The 16,512-nt window shown below is 41.1% G+C and overlaps 1 protein-coding gene across 1 annotated transcript in view; it reads left to right on the top strand.

Moving 5' to 3' along the window:
* Positions 1 to 16,512, top strand: part of FRAS1 (Fraser extracellular matrix complex subunit 1) — a 466,232-nt gene that overhangs the window by 183,832 nt on the left and 265,888 nt on the right. The window contains exons 7-11 of the mRNA XM_014544766.1: positions 4,952 to 5,035; positions 7,030 to 7,131; positions 7,426 to 7,617; positions 12,622 to 12,711; positions 14,898 to 14,933. Of these exons, the coding sequence (XP_014400252.1) occupies positions 4,952 to 5,035; positions 7,030 to 7,131; positions 7,426 to 7,617; positions 12,622 to 12,711; positions 14,898 to 14,933 (504 nt within the window). The remainder of the gene's footprint in view (positions 1 to 4,951; positions 5,036 to 7,029; positions 7,132 to 7,425; positions 7,618 to 12,621; positions 12,712 to 14,897; positions 14,934 to 16,512) is intronic.

The following is a 16,512-nucleotide window of genomic DNA, read 5'->3' as shown; positions in this document are numbered from 1 at the left end:
ATGCTTATAGGATCAAATAGTATAAATATAGATGTAACAGGATAATAAAGGAGAACCTAGCTATGATGACCAACTGAACGCTGCCTCTGTGTCCTTCTTTCTTCGCCGACTCCGTCCACATCTTTGGGAACCCCTGGACCTGCTGGGGATGGACCCCAACAATTTTCATCATTTAAAAAGACCCTTATAGGAATTTTTTGGTAATGAAACGAGAACTTTGGACTGAAATGCGTGGTGTTCCCCTGGGCAGGATGGTTTTCCCGGGCTCTTTGTCCATTGGAGTCAAAGAATGAAACCAGGGATGAAAGGTGGTATAGCAAAGGTGGAAATTTATTGAGAAATCCTAGTAAGCACAGACTCCCACCTGGGGAGGGGGAAAGACTCCCACTGAGTCCCTTTTCCTACAGTTTTTAAAGCCTGCAGTTTTTTGTGCCTCAATATCCCCCCTGATTGGTCCCCTTTGATTTGGTCACTATAGCAACTCCTGAGCTCAAGTGTCATGTGAAGTATGGGAGGTTCCCTCCTTCTTCTCCCTTATTGTTCTCCTGTTCCCTCTGAGCTTTCCTTCTTCCTTCTTTGAATGAGGGGTTTCCTTCCCTTTATTCTGTACATGTGTACCTTTGCTACTCTCAGTTCCCTTGTCTTATGGAAATGTACCCTTTTACAACTCTGTAGCCCTGTGTTTTTTTCCAGGGACCCCTTACTTTTTAAAAATTTCCTAAACCTGCCTATTTCACCCCTAAAAATTCCTTTCAGTAACTCATTTCAATTTTTTGATAGGCAAATGTGGATACATTTCTTTGTTTGCTTAGTTATGATTACATTTTAGAAGTTGGTGATAATCCTGTTGAAAGGAGAAATGTCTTATGTTTAAATAAGGAGTTGTTCCCTTAGTGAGGAATGTAAATACTGAAATTGCTTGCTCTCAATTGTTCAGATGCCTTATGAAAAGAGCTCTAACCCAGCCACATTTTTTTGTGGGCTCATTAAAATTTCCTCTTTGGTCTGATCAGAGTTGTTCCTAATGATGTTACCACCATTTTTTAATACTATCTTTTCCTCGCTCCCAAAATTGATTAATCTGAGTAGGCTGAACTTCATCTTCAGATACGTTGTTTTCTGAGCCACTAAGTATTTGAGAATCATTTTCTTGTTGTCTATATTGATAAAAGATAATGAGTGGAGTCTGAAATTTGGGATGATTATGTTCTCTTTCCATCTCAGCCCTTTCGTCTTCTTTCTATTGAATTCTGGAATTTAGTGCCATGGAGGTCTGTCTGCTTTCTATTCCATTCTATTTAGGTGGTTTCACTCGGTTGGATTCTTGCAGGATGGTTTTATTTTTTTAAATCTTTATAATTCAAACATTTTCCCAGACATTCCTAGGCGAGGTGTCTTTTCACATATTTCACCTAGAATAGTGTGAAGCCCTCTCAGTCTGTATTCTAGTTTTTGAAATATTTTCTATGGTTACAGCTCTGATTAATCATATTCTTTCCAGTTATCCCTATTCCTCCAGAAACACCTATGATTCTTAGATTGCTCCCTATCTTCCCCCTCATTATCAATCATATTCTTTCTCATCATTTTTCACTCTTTGTCTTTCCCCTGCATCATGGAGAGAGCCTCTTGAGTTTGTATTTACTACCTGTAGTATTGATTTTAATTTGAAGATTTCACATCAGTTTTCTTTTGATTCTTCCTTATTTCTCCTATTGTTGGTTCATCTATTTTTTGATCCCAATGCTTATTCTTTTTTATTGCTTCCCACTTGTATTTAATAAAGACTGCATTTTCTTACATCTTACTAAAGTTTCAAAACTGCTTTTAAATATTTTCTTTTGGATCTTAAAGTATTTAGTGTTCAGAAATCTGCTCTTTCTCTGAATCTTTAGAATGTCATTCCTTTCACTTTTTCTTCAAAGTTTCCCCTCCCGAAGTTCCTTTCTTTCTGTTACTCATCCTTGATCAAGAGAAATCTACCCATACCCACTGCTTGAAAGCTGAAAGGATAAGAGGCCTGCCCCTGGCCAATTCCCCTTCTTAGAGCCTTAGCCAGATGCTAAGAAATGTGCATGTCCTCCTGTTCCAGGGGTCTGCCAAGTTTCATGTAGTATAGCTCTATTGTACTGAGATCAAATATTCTCCTAACCCCACTGTCCAACCCTCTTACATTCTGAATGCATGAAACAAAAACTATAATCCCCAGTTTGAACTGTTGCAAAGGGCTCTTTCCATCTCTCTCAGAAACTATATATTTTACATTTGGGGCATCCTCCACACCCCACCCCTGCTTTTTATCACTCCCTCTACCCTCCAAACACACATAATCCCCACCCTTTTTTAAATTTACAGGCTCTGACTAGATGTAGAAAAGAAGGTATTGAGGCCCCCTGATTGCCTCAAACTGCAGCAGCCACCCACACACCAGAGGGATGAAGGTCATGTTGTGTTTGATATAGGAAGGCAGAGAGTTGGGAAGACTTGATAGTTTTTATTCCTATTTAGGCTTACAAACCAAAGGAAGGCCGCAGGATGCCTTCTGGTCGGTCGATGGGACTTCCTCTTGGCAATGACAGGAGGTTGGCTGTTCTACTTTTTGTTGATGGAAGTTTTATCTCTTTCTATATCTTCAGAAGTGTCATAGTGGGAAAATACTTTATCAAGAGCTGTTAGGCCTATGACACTATACACTTCTTTATCTTAAGTATTTTTATTTAGGGATATATTTTATTTTATTTAAAATATATCCTAAATGTTAGTTTGAACCAAAGTTATAATGACATTAATCAGATACATATATATTTTCATTGGACTCGTGTGATAACTGAGGGTAATATATATATTAGACCCGGGGTTAGCAAACTTTTGCAGATGGTGAAAAATTTCAGCTTTGAGTGCCATACAGTTGGAACAACTACTCGGCTCTGCCATTGTACCACAGGATGTGCTGCGGATAATGTGTAAATGAATGGATGTCATTGTGTTCCAATAAAACTGAACTTGTGGAACAGGTGGTGGGCTGGATTTGGCTCAAGGCCCGTAGTTTGCTGGCCCCTGTATTAAACTGTACATTCGAAAGAGCAAATCTACGAAGACCAGAATGATAGGATCCAGGTGTGTGATAGCAACAAAAGGCTTGTTAAAAAGCCATTCCCATTTCTCTGACCCACCTCGCTGCTCACCTTCTTACTTGCCTCTGCAGTCCTCTGGCTTATGAAGCCTCAGCCCAGCTGGATCTCACCTCTGAATCATAGAGTTCTCTGGTATCCCGGGATATTTTCTCCTGAAATGCTTCTCCTTCCTGCCCTTGTTGGTCTGTATTTGTGAAGGAAGCGTCTGTTTCTGTCAACAAATTACATAATTAGGTATTGCCAGTAAGAATCAGAAAGCTTGATTTTCCCTGTACCAACCTCCATATCAGCAACTCCGCCCTCCCCTACTCTCCTGCTGACTCTGCTGCTATACTTGGGTTTAGTCCAGGTTGGTGAATATAGATTGATACTAACTCAATTTCTTCTCAAGATTTGTGATCATGACATTTGTCCCCTGTTTACTTAACGTTGTATAAGTTCATTTGTTTACTTCAATGAAGACATTGAAGACTGTGATATCAGATAAACTTTTATTTTATTCCTCACTGAAATGTCATTAAACTAAAGAGTTCTTAAGTCAAGAAATGCTCAGTGATTTCAATCCATATCCAATTTTCACAGGCTCTGTTAAACATCAATGGTCATCATATTTTGCATATAGAATCGAAAGAAATAAAATAACCTAAAGTATAGAAAAGTTGTCAGTTTAATTACAGTGATTCAGGTGCTTAAAATAGATCCTATTATATAGCAACATGTTAATCTAACTCATAATATATAATTGGGGTAAAGAACTACTGAAGTATGACTGGAATTTTCCAAGAAAAATTAAGGTTATTTGGCAGCTCCGCCCCTTCTCTCCCCCCAGTACATTGACCTTGTTTTCCCTGCAGAATGAACACCAGAGTAACCATGGTAATAAAATCTCATTTTCTGCTTCTAATAAGAGAAGGAAGAGAACTGTTTTGAGGTATTCTCTATATAAGATCTACCACTTCGTAGTCATTGAAACTTGGTTTGTTCTAATCCTCCTTCCCCTGCCTTTAATTGGTCTATCTTCCTGCCCATCAATAAGACTGTAGTGATGAGTCAGAGTGAGAAGCTGGCTTTTGGGCATTAAGGAGGAGACTGTTGCTGTGAAAATTCTTAGGTCAGCGGAGGCAGAATGGTCTGATATTCTGGGGTTGAGGTGGGGTGTTAGAGGTGCATAAGCACTGACATATTCCCAGATATATAGAGATAAGATTAATTTCTTTTCATGTTAAGGACCTCCCTAATGCACATATGTAAGTGATGGGTTCACATAAAGATGCAAAATAATAGTGAAGTAGTCTATGAGGGATACCTTCTCTTCGAATTTAAAGGTAACTCAGCAGGGGTGTAAGTGCTCTTAGGTGTTGCTATGGTCAGTGCTCTGAGTTTCCACTACTGACCATTTACTACTGTCAGGTCAGCCGTATGACCTTGGGTGAGTCACATAACCTCTGTGTTTAGTTTTCTTGTTTGTAAAGTGGCAATAAGAGCATCTACTTCAGAAGGTCCTTGTCAAGCACTTAAAACAATGCCAGGCAAATACTAAGTACTATTATTATTGTTATGGTTATTATTTGTGCTTTTGTTTGTTTTTAGAAGAGGCTGGGACTTAATGAATGTGTAAACTTCTTAATAGTCACACTGACCTTGGAAGTGCTAATTTTTATCAAGGCACTAGGTTACTAATAGATACCAAATGTGAGGAATTGCTGTTTATGGATGCTTGAGGCACATGCTTCAGTTGGCTATGAATAAAATTTTCCTACTTTTATGGATTTTATTAATGCTTCCTTTTGATGGATTATCCTCTTCTGGGTATTCAGGATGAAACTGTGGTTCGAGTTCCTGGAAAATGCTGCCCCCAGTGCTCTTCCGGATCCTGCTCCGCTGCTGGCCAAGTGTACCAGGTAACCTCTGCTGTACCCCGTGCAGGTGTTTGACATACCTTTTCACACATCTGCCCTCCATTCTTTCAACCACTGTACCTCCTGCCCTCATGTCTGACTCTGCCAGGATTAGTAACTCAGTACATAAGCATCTTTTTTCTTCTCTACATGGAAAGCCTTTATAAAAAAATTAAATAGGAGGGCATTAGAAATATAAAGGAATGTGCTGGCAAGCAGCCCCCAGCTCATGAACCTTGGCGAACTTACTGTTCATACATCTTGAAGAGAAAAAAGGACTGTCATTGGTCACTATCAGTTTACACTTAGGTTGTCTGCTTTGGTTGGATTTTATGTACTGATATTTAGAGATAATGCCCCCTTACCTTACACTGGGGGGGGGGCATGGGGGTGGTAGGTGAGAGAGGGAAGGGAGGCAGGGGGTTGGTGGTAGTGGATCCTTTAAATTTCAAAGTACTATTGGGCAGTCTGGATAGCTGCCCAATAGATAGCAGGCATCAAGTAAAAACCAGTCCAATGAAGGGAATAAATCAATGAATATTCTTTCTTAGGAGTGCCCAACTGAGCCAAAAGGAGGTTACATTATTCAAAAGCAAAGAACATATTAAGAGTGAACCCAACTACTTCTCTTGCTTGTCAACTACTCTAAGGAAGATTAAACAGAAATTGGGATTATGACTCTCAGTAGAGAATTTGAGGATGGTATCACAAATTATAGGTGGATCGCATGAAATCTGAATGCAAATAACTAACGGGGAAAGGATTTTTGGGTGCACTAGATCTGTGCTGCCCAGTACAGTAGCCATATATGTGCTAGATTAATTTCTCATGGAAGAGATAGCCTCTGTGTCTGTTATGAGGTTTTTGGTTGCAAGGAACAGAAATACTCCTTTAAAAGTAGCTAAAATGAAAACATTTATTGTCTCATATAACAGGAAGTTCAGAGGTAGGGCAGTTGCAGGGTTGCTCAGTTCGGGTCTCAGTGATGTCGTCAAGGATCTAAGCTCTTTTGATCTTCCCACCCTGCATGCTCAGCATGTAGCATTTGCCCTCTGTCCTGTCTCCTCCAGTCCCCAGCTTGGCCTCGGCCCCAGGCAGCTTATCCTCACATAACCATCACTAAAGGCTGGTGGAAGAAAGGAGTGTCCTTTTCTTCCTGGGGAGACAAGTCTTCTTGACCTCTGTCTCTCTAGCAAGCTTCCCCTCGGTCCCCTCGGTTAGGATTGGGACAGTGCTGTGCCCTGCTATAGGGGAAGCTGGGAAAATCAATATGTGGCAGAGAGAGCTGGGTTGACTGGTAAAGAAGAACTAAGGAATGACCATTGACCAGCCAACAAACAGGCTCTTCCTATGTGTCCTCTGTGTGCCTGGCATGGGGCAGGCCCTCAACACATCTGTGGGATGAAGAGAATGGAATGACAGTTAATCCAGAGTTCCCTCGGGACACTTATTGACTTTGTTCTGAGAGGCTGTTGCTACCTAAATGATATCATTTCTCACGTGTACATTCAATGTGGCTCCATGAAAAATTGAAATAAAAAATCGTTTGTCTTATGCGCCTGTGTTTCTACTTGATATACGTGTCATTGGATTTCCCCTTTCTTCTTTTTTTAAAATTTTTTTCTTTTTCTTTTTTTTAAATTTCTTTATTGATTAAGGTATTACATATGTGTCCTTATCCCTTGCCACCCCGCCACCTCCCCACTCATGCCCTCAAGACTGCCCCAGCCCTGGCCATTGTGGCCCCCATACTCATGCCCTCACCGCCCTGTTGTCCTTGTCCATTGGTTAGGCTTATATGCATGCATGCAAGTCCTTTGGTTGATCTATCCCCCTAGCCCCCCCTCCCCTACCTTCCCTCTGAGGTTTGACGGTCTGATCGATGCTTCTCTGTCTCTGGATCTGTTTTTATTCATCAGTTTATGTTGTTCATTATATTCCACAAATGAGTGAGATCATGTGATATTTACCTTTCTCTGACTGGCTTCTTTACTCAGCATGGTGAACAGTGGAGTGAAAACGCCTGCACCACGTGCCTATGTGACCGGGGCGAGGTCCGGTGCCACACGCAAGCCTGCCCCCCTCTAAGATGTGAAAAGGTACCGAGAGAGCGTGTAGCGTGATTTTCAAAGTTTTATTCTGGGCCACTTCAGACATGGGTTTCTTAGTCCAGTGTGTCCTTTGGGGCAATCAAAAGTTTATAATGTTTAGTATATCAGATAAAGGTATGAAAGGTCTGCTTCCAGGAAGGAGGGCTGAGGGGAGGGGGACTTGCCGGGCTGGGTGAGGTGGGGGAAGAAGAGAGGGTGGTGGTGCGATATGGCCTCCTGTCCCACTGGCTGGGATGTCTCCTGAGCACCCTCCTTCACCCCCCCCTCTTCCTGTTTCCTCAGGGTCAGAGAAGGGCTCAGCGCCATGGGGAGTGCTGTGAGGAATGTGTGTCTCCTGCCGGAAGCTGCTCCCACCACGGGAGTGTGCGGTACCAGGATGAGATGTGGCAGGGCTCGGCCTGTGAGTTCTGCGTGTGTGACCGCGGCCGAGTGACCTGCCACACCGGAGAGTGTGCCAGGGTGGAGTGTGCCCAGGTAAGAAGCAAGGGCATTGCCACCTGGACTGTGAGAGCGCTCTCCGATGGGATAGGGGGTCCCTCCCCGGTTCTCTACTTCTTGGCAGCAGAGGGGCCCACCCGGCCAGCAGGTGGACTGCTTCTAGCACGAGGATGCTGTGGTTTAAAGTAAATGTCCCCATTTGCTCAGACAGGCTCGGAACAGTCCCCTGGAGCCTTCAGCGCTCAGGGCATCTGGTCAGAGGGACAGACACAGGAAGGGAAGGACACGATGTGGCCAGTGCAGCTGACCTCATTGCTGGTGCCTGCCCAGCTGGCTGTGCTTGCGACAGGCCCTCGGGGGCTCCAGGCTCAGCTTCTGCTGCAGGCCCCACTGGCAGCGGTTACTCAGAGAGGCGGGCCAGCACGGAGGGGCTGCTCCTGGTGCCCAGGAAAGAGAATAAAATGTTTTTATGTTTTTGTTCTAAGTGGGGGGTGGGGTGGCTCAAGAGTAATTAACTCCCTTGACCTCTTAACTTCTGCTGTCTGCTAAATTTCTAGAAGCCTCTCACAAAGTAGCCCCTGTTTGCACTATAGTATATTGTAGGGAAATTGTTTTTTTCTCTCTCTCTTTGAACTCAATTTTTACCCACTGCAAAACAAATTGCTTTTAAAGTTGCCTCTTTCTCCCCTACTGCTCCCTTCCGCCCCACCAGTTCCCCGCGGGGTTATGAACTTGAACAGAAGAGGGAAACTTCAGGGATCAGAGGCACTGGGTGTCTGTAAAGATATTTTTCTTTCTAATTCTTCCTCCCCATGTCTCAGCTCCTCCTCACACTGAGCCTAAGGAGGAACAACCTCTCAAACAAGCCTGCCTTGACAGGGTTATTTTTCATTTGCCTCCTACGTCGGAGTCCTGGCAGACCTGAGACATGTTTAAGTAAAGCGGGTCTTGCTCCTTGCAGATTTACTTCCCCCCACACGCCTTTTCCTTTCTTCTCCTTGATTATGTCAGGGCGTCAGAATGGTTGGATGAAGATGAGAAAAACCCTAATCAGGGCCCTTGTCTTTCTCCCTCTCTCGGGCTGAGGCAGGGCTTCCTGGCCTCGGCAGTCTGCCCAGAGGATGCTGGGTTATTTCCCAAGGTTTTAATTTGTCTCAGATCTTTGGGTTTATGGAAAACATGGAAGACATGATCCTGGTCGGGTGAGTCCTTCTGTCATCTATTTTGTCTGAACAAGGAGTCGCTCTCAGAGAAAATCATTTGACCTATTACCCCCAATGTTGGGGAGTTCCCCAGTGCTTCCTGTGACACCTACATGTGGCAGCATAAGCCAGGTCTTCTCTGTTGTTAGGGAAAACGAGGAGCAACTGCGGATGTAAGTGGAGAGGGCCTCGGTAGTCTTCAATAGCACTACCTCATCTCTTTCCACTTTCATCTCCCATCCCCACCTCATCTTCTCTCCTATTTCTTCAGGTGCTTAATCAACTAAATTGCTTTTTTCTACATTACTTCCATGTTCCTAAATTTCATTTAAGGTGCAGGGTTCTAAACTGGAAACACTATCAGAAGTGACATTTGCCTGACCAGAGTGGCTCAGTGGTTGAGCATCGACCTATGAACCAGGAGGTCATGGTTTGATTCCCAGGCATATGCCCGGGTTGTGGGCTTGATCCCCAGTAGGGGGCATGCAGGAAGCAGCCCATCAATGATTCTCTCTCATCAATGATGTTTCTATCTCTCTCTCTCCCTCTCTCTTTCTCTCTGAAATAAATAAAAATATATTTAAAAAAATAAGTGAAATTTTAACTAAAATCGAATCTTACAAAGAATATTGCTTAGCCTTCTTTCTATGCCGTACATCTGTAAATAATGACCTTGGTTAATGACCTTGTGTAAACCTGGGCATGTTAACCTTGGTTAATATGGTTAATGACCTTGGAAAAGCTTGGACATTCTAACTTCCAACTTCTGTTTAGTTGGATATAGAAAGATGAACAAGACACATTCTGATCTAAGAGTTCCTAACCTTTGGGGAAGTCAGATACATAGACAGAAATTATAATATGTGGTGACACTAACAATTATGGAAGTATGAATTAAATGCATTAGGAACACCTGCAGAAAATGATTATGTCTGCCCAAGGGAGCAGTGAAAATATGCTACTGGTATTTTTATTCAATTCTCACCTACTTGCTGCCTTTTCTAGAATATCAAGGTCACTAGATTTCTAATCTTGGATAGCAAGGGTGGATTAAGTCTAAGTGTTTGCACATCCACAAAGATGAGGAAGCAAATTGTGCAGCTTCACAATTGTAATGATTATCTCACTGGTTATCAACAGCAGTATTCTGAAGAGCATTGAAATCAGCACACAACTCTTCTTTAAAAAGGAGAACATGGTGCCCTGGCGGGTGTTGCTCAGTGGTTAGAGCATTGGCCCACACACTGAAGGCTCTCAGGTTTGATTCCTGGCCAAGGGAATGTACCTGGGTTGCAGGTTCAATCCCTGGCCCCAGTGGGGGCACATAAAGGAGGCAACCAATTGATGTGTCTCTCTCACATTGATATTTCTCTCTCTCTCCCCCTCCCTCCCATTCTCTCTAAAAATCAATGGGAACAAAATCTTTTGGTGAGGATTAACAACAACAACAAAAAAAGGAGAACATGGTATAACCCTTGTCTTTGACATAGTAAAACCAAATTCCTAGACGTAGGAACATAAATAAATCAACAGTAGAATAGCACAACAGGATGATTTTCATTTTTCTATATTTTGTGTTATCTTTAAAGATGAATTCAGATAAAAAAAGTCAAATTACCTTTTTTTTAAAGGGATCTAGCATTCATGCATACAGGGGTGGACAAAGTAGGTTTATAGTTGTGAATACGTGAAACAGAGTTTATTATTGTATTATGTTTATTAATCATTATATTATTTTCCAAGTGAACAACTGTAAGCCTTCTTTGCCCCACCCTGTATATGAGACATAAACTTATGGGGCGATTGATGGGCGATTGTAGCAAAGTGCATGGGAGGGGGTAGGCATGCCATAAAAGTGAGGTGCCTTCCCCTTCTCCTGTAGAGGAAAAGCCTCTCAGAAGAGTGTTTCCTTTCCCAGTGGGCAGGTGTGTGGAGACTTTTGTCTGGTGGGTGGATATAGGTGTGATTCAGTGGGGAGGGGTGAGCAGAATTAATTTGGCCCATGCAGCAGAATCTTCTCAAAAGAAAAAGAATTAGTTTTGTTTCACAAAGCAATTTTTCTCCAAGCAAAAGTCAAAAGCTAATTGGAGTGAGTTCCCCACCGCAGTGAACTGACACAGTTTGGGGCATCCAGGCTTCTATAAATAACAAATCTATTTAGAACTAACCACCCCACCAAAACCGAATCCTTGCTGCCCAGGAGCAGGGCTTGCTGTTATTTACAGGAGCAAAAGAAAACTCAGAACTGCCACCTTCTTTGCTTTGTTGGGGTGATGCAGGCTCCATCTTCAGTGTTGTCTCTGTATTGTAGTGGGCACTCAAGAATCTCATGCATTTTGTCTTTAATAGAAGTACACATACTCTGTCTTGTTTCAAAACATTGTTTTAAGCAACCTAGATTACATGCCTATAAACCCCTTTTTACGCTTTCAAATCAAATTTCACCGTGTTTCTGGGTTATGCCTTCATTACTAGTTCATTTGTCACATCTCTGCAAAACAGTTTATATGTAAATAGTCTGCTCTCTGTAGCACCCATTGGCCTCTGATTTGGCATTAGATTTTGATAGGCATCGATCTATAGAACTCCCTTCTTATTGACATAACTTCTTAGACATTAAAAAGTTCATGTGTGTTGTGTTTTTTTTTGTTTGTTTGTTTCTTTAACATGTTTATGTTTTCCTTCATTAAAATAATTCATTTTCATTTTAGGAAATTGAAGACAAGAAAAGTGGAAGAGACTTTAAAATCTATTCATAATGCTACAATTCAAAGCAACCAATGCTATTTTTATATTTTTCTTTCATGCACAGTGTTTTAAACATTAAATATCATTGTGATTATTCTGTTTAAGCTATCTCACATGATTTAATTTTTTGCCTAACATGGTTTCTGCACTTTAGATATAATATAGTTCCCAAATGAAATAATGTCTTCATTTAAAGAGACATCACCATTTTTTAGAAAATAGATATATCTTTACAAAGTGAAAAGTGCTTTCAAGAATACTTTTTAGCTCATAGATATTAGATATTAGTGTATGCATACAAAAAATTGTAAACGGAGATTGTATTTTTAACAGGAGATTCCCTGAGAGGTAAAGTCCAGTGGAATTATACTTTCTAAATTACAAAATTCAGAATTATTTAATTTTTATACTAAGTATTTGTTATTTTGTAATTAAAAACAAAAATTTTGAAATTGCTGATATTGGGAAGTTAAAATAATAACAATTTGAAAGTTAAACATCTACTTTCCTAGTGTGGCATTTCTTTCCTTCCTCATAATTTTTAAAAATAGTGATTATGTAAGTTAAATAACAGTTTCAGAATATTGAATAGCCATTGTTCTATGTTTAACTTATGCCTGAGACTACATCTGTGCACAAAGGAATGTGTCTGGTTTTGTTTTCAAGGGAAAACATTGGTTTGACTTGAGCTGTAAATGAAATCGAACCACAAGTTCAAACCTTGTGTATTGAAGAAAGCCTGATCCTTTTCTGAAGCTCATAACTTTCCAAGACTGTAACATTAACCTTGGCCATTCTTGTTATTCATGTGAGCTCCTGATCCTGGGTAGGAAATTATGGAGGGATCTGTGCACAAGTATCACCAGAACTGGGAAGAAAAAGGTTTTGGGGATGACTAGTGACTGTACTGACCAGACTTTCTGTAGGAAGACACTGCGGGTGGGGGCGGGGGTTCAATGAGTCCTGGGCCAAGGCGCAAGGGAGCGCTCAAAGTCTTTCATTCAGTCAGGGAATCCAGCTGCTTCGAAATTTAGCATTGCTACCTGGGATGTTAATTTGATAAGTCTCTCTGCAACCCTTACTTCTACAGGGTGAAGAATTAATTCACTTAGATGGAAAATGCTGTCCTGAATGCATTTCAAGGAGTGGCTATTGTGTTTATGAAGAAAATGCAGAATTTGTGAGTATTGGGCAAATAACTAAAGGCTATTAAGAACTAATAATTCAAAAAAAAGAACTAATAATTCAAAATTAATTTAGTGAGGAGGTGTTACCTTCTCATTTCTTTCACCTATTCATTTGTTCAACAAATGTGATTGTGGACCTACTATGTGACAGGTACTGGGGATGTAGATGCGGACATAGTAGGTGCAGTCCATACTCTCATGGAGCTTACACTGTAGTGAGGGGACACAGAGGACAAAGTTCTGCCTAGAGTATAAAGCAGCTTTATGGACTAGGGAGTACCTGGGATGGAGGCAGGTGCTCTTTTACATAAGGTGGTCGGGGAAGTCTCTCAGGCAGAGAAATTTGAGCACAATTTCTCAGCAATTGAAAAACCTGAAGCAGAAATGTGTTTGGCACGTTCAAGAAACCACAAGAGTATGGCAGCCCAACTGGTGTGGCTCAGTGAGTGCCAACCTAAGAACCAGAAGGTCACCGTTCGATTCTGGTCAGTTTGGCACGTTCAAGAAACCACAAGAGTATGGCAGCCAACTGGTGTGGCTCAGTGAGTGTCAACCTAAGAACCAGAAGGTCACCATTCTATTCTGGTCAGGGTTGCAGGCTCCATCCCCAGTGTGGTGGGTGCAGGAGGCAGCTGATCAATGATGCTCTCTCATCATTGATGTTTCTATCTATCTCTCCCTCTCCCTTCTTCTCTGAAATCAATACAAATATATATTTTTTAAAAAGTGAGTATGGCTGACACCAAGTGACTGAGGGGAAAGGAGTTGCAGATGAGGCTCAGTAGTGGCCTGGATGCAGTGATAAAGATGTGTTTACCCTGATGCAGATGGCAGCTGCTGGGCAGTGCTAAGAGAGCAGTGCCTGGGATCTGGATTACTTGTGAGAGGATCATTTGGGCTGCTACTTGGGCGAGGGACAGAGGGGACGAGATTGGAAGTAGGTGGTTCCGTTCAAAGGTTTTGCCATAGTCCAGAGAAAGGGTGATGGTGTCTTGGCCTAAGGAGGAAGTGGTGAAAAGTGACCAGATCCTGGATTTATTTTGCAGATAGGATCGAAAGAATTTTGATGGATTGGATGTTTTGAAACTATTTGCTAAGGTTTTATTTCTCCCTATATCTATATATTTTTTTCATATATAGCCAAAGGAAAAAAATATTTATCTTAATCTTTTCAAATGTGCTCTATTCATGTAGCCCATATTTTTCACATGAGGTTGTGGAATGTTAATAAGTTCACCGTGTTCTTAAAAAATCTGCCCGATGATCATAAATACAACTGCTTCATTGACCAATCAGAGGAGGATTATAAGCATTAGGATTAGGTACTTTGATTCTTTGATTTGTGAACTGATTCCTATATACTTTTTCTCTGTGATCTGGGTAGATTGCACCTATCCACCTGCCAGTGTCCTGTATGTGCTGAGGAGGCAGTATTGTGTAGGGTTAATGTGCAGGCACTAGGTTGAGATCCCTACTTTGCCACATACTGTGATCTTGGGCAAGTTACGTAATCCTCAACTGTAAAGTAGGGATAAAAATGGTACTACCTCATGGGTCTATTGAGATGATATGTATAAAGCACTTAGAACAGTGCCTGGCACACACAAAACAGCTTTAAAATGATATTATTGTTATTATGTTGTTGGCATTGTTTGTTTAATAGTGGTGTTTTATAGTTCAGTCATTCTTGTTTCTTAAGAATTTAAGAGATTAAAGGTTCCCTATAAATGTTGAATCTGTATTTTCTCAATCATAGTATTAATTTTTTTGCTCATTTTTGGAGGTCAATTAAGCTCAGTGGAGTTAATAAATTTTAAATTATTTTAAATAAGCACAAATCCCCTTAATGCTCTATCTAGTTCTGCGCAAGATTCAAGAGGTTCTTACAAAGTTAGATCTCTTGACTGTGAAGTCCTTCCCATTGAGGGGAATGGAAGCCAAGTGCTCAAACACAAAGTGAGAATGAGAATTTAAAAATATTTCCTGGGCTTCTTTTCTTCACCTCATATTGCTATGCTTTTCTTGTTTTGTATAAAGATAGATTTTATTCCTATTCATAACTGACGAATGGTGTTGCGTGTCACTTGGGGGAAGATGGATAGTTCCTAATGAAAAAACAGATAGCTCAGCCTAATGGTGTTTTTAGTGGTATAATAAAAACATTTCTCTTTGTCCCTAGATGTCCTCAAATGCGAGTGAAGTTAAACATATTCCAGTAAGTATAGATTTTTAACTTTATATAGACACTTATAAAATTGTTTTAAGCAATGATCTGCATAAACTGTTTCTGTGGAACCTACTGCCTTAGGATTTTTAGCAGTCATGTTTGATGGCCATGGCCTCAGATTAAGAATCTTAATAATAACTAAGACTTTGATTCTTTAAACTTTTTCCTCCTTTCTTTAGCTTGTTCTCCCCCTGCCCCACCCCACAATTGGTAATTAATACTTCAACTACAAGCTCCTACATAGATCCTTTTCCATTCTTGTGATGATTTTCTCCTCCTGAATTTTCTGGCCTAAAATAGCTCAGTTTAGCCATTAGTGCAATTTCATGTACTGCAAAGCATTCAAGAGAGAGCTTTTGGGTCTTGAGAGTGTTCACTCTCCAAGCAATACCACGTGTCCACTCTCTCTATAGTGTTTGCAGGACAGTTGTATGGTTTCTTTTTAAGGGAAAATGTAAGCATGTTTGTTCATCTAAGCAACCTTACACTGTTGGAGGTTATAGAATCTGGTCTGCCTTGAAATGGAAGAAAAGCATTTCTGCTTTCTCAAGATAATCTCTCTCATTTTTGTAATATTGTCATTCATTGTTGCTAAATACTGCCACATTGGAATTTTAACATGGTTTGGCTTAATAAATATTTTGTCAAATCTTTGTCTTAAAATATGTTCTCCTATTACCTGTTCTACCTCCTTCATCACCCCCAAAACCTTCTGGTGGGAACCTTTGTCTCTTTCCTATATTGTGGGCAAGTGGGATAGCAAGCAATAAATAAATAAATAAATACTCTTTATAATTCACAGTAGATTCTCTGTCAAAGTACTAATGTTTATTACCACAATTTGCTTGGCGGGAAAAAATATTTTAAAAAATATATATTTTTTAATTGATTTTTTACAGAGAGGAAGGGAGAGGGATACAGAGTTAGGAACATCAATGAGAGAGAAACATCTATTCAGCTGCCTCTTGCACGCCCCCTACTGGGGATGTGCCCGCAACCCAGGTACATGCCCTTGATCGGAATGGAACCTGGGACCCTTCAGTCCGCAGGCTGACGCTCTATTCGCTGAGCCAAACCAGTTAGGGCGGGAAAAAATATGTTAGTGTAAAGCTGCCCATGGCACATCTACAGCCCACTAAAAGGGTACCTGCCAGGCCCTAACCAGTTTGGCTCAGTGGATAGAACGTCGGCCTGCGGACTGAAGGGTCCCAGGTTCAATTCCGGTCAAGGGCATGTACCTGGGTTGCGGGCACATCCCCAGTAAGGGGTGTGCGGGAGGCAGCTGATCGATGTTTCTCTCTCATTGATGTTTCTAACTCTCTATCCCTCTCCCTTCCTCTCTGCAAAAAAATCAATAAAATATATTTTTTTAAAAAGATACCTGCCAGAAGTTTCACTAAGAATACAATGACACTACTGTTACTCTTACCATAGCAACCATAAGGAAATTCAGGGCTTCCACCAGCTTCTTACTGTTATTATAAAAATTGTAGGTAATGTATCTGCTAATCACTAGGTACCGAGTAAACCCCTCTGGTGTTTTCTCTGTGAGATGGGATGGGAAACA

This window comes from Myotis brandtii, unplaced genomic scaffold, assembly GCF_000412655.1.
Source record: "Myotis brandtii unplaced genomic scaffold, ASM41265v1 scaffold111, whole genome shotgun sequence".
In the NCBI taxonomy this organism is placed as follows: Eukaryota; Metazoa; Chordata; class Mammalia; order Chiroptera; family Vespertilionidae; genus Myotis; species Myotis brandtii.
The sequence above is the reverse complement of the archived record's forward strand: the minus strand, read 5'-3'. Positions and strand labels throughout refer to the sequence as shown.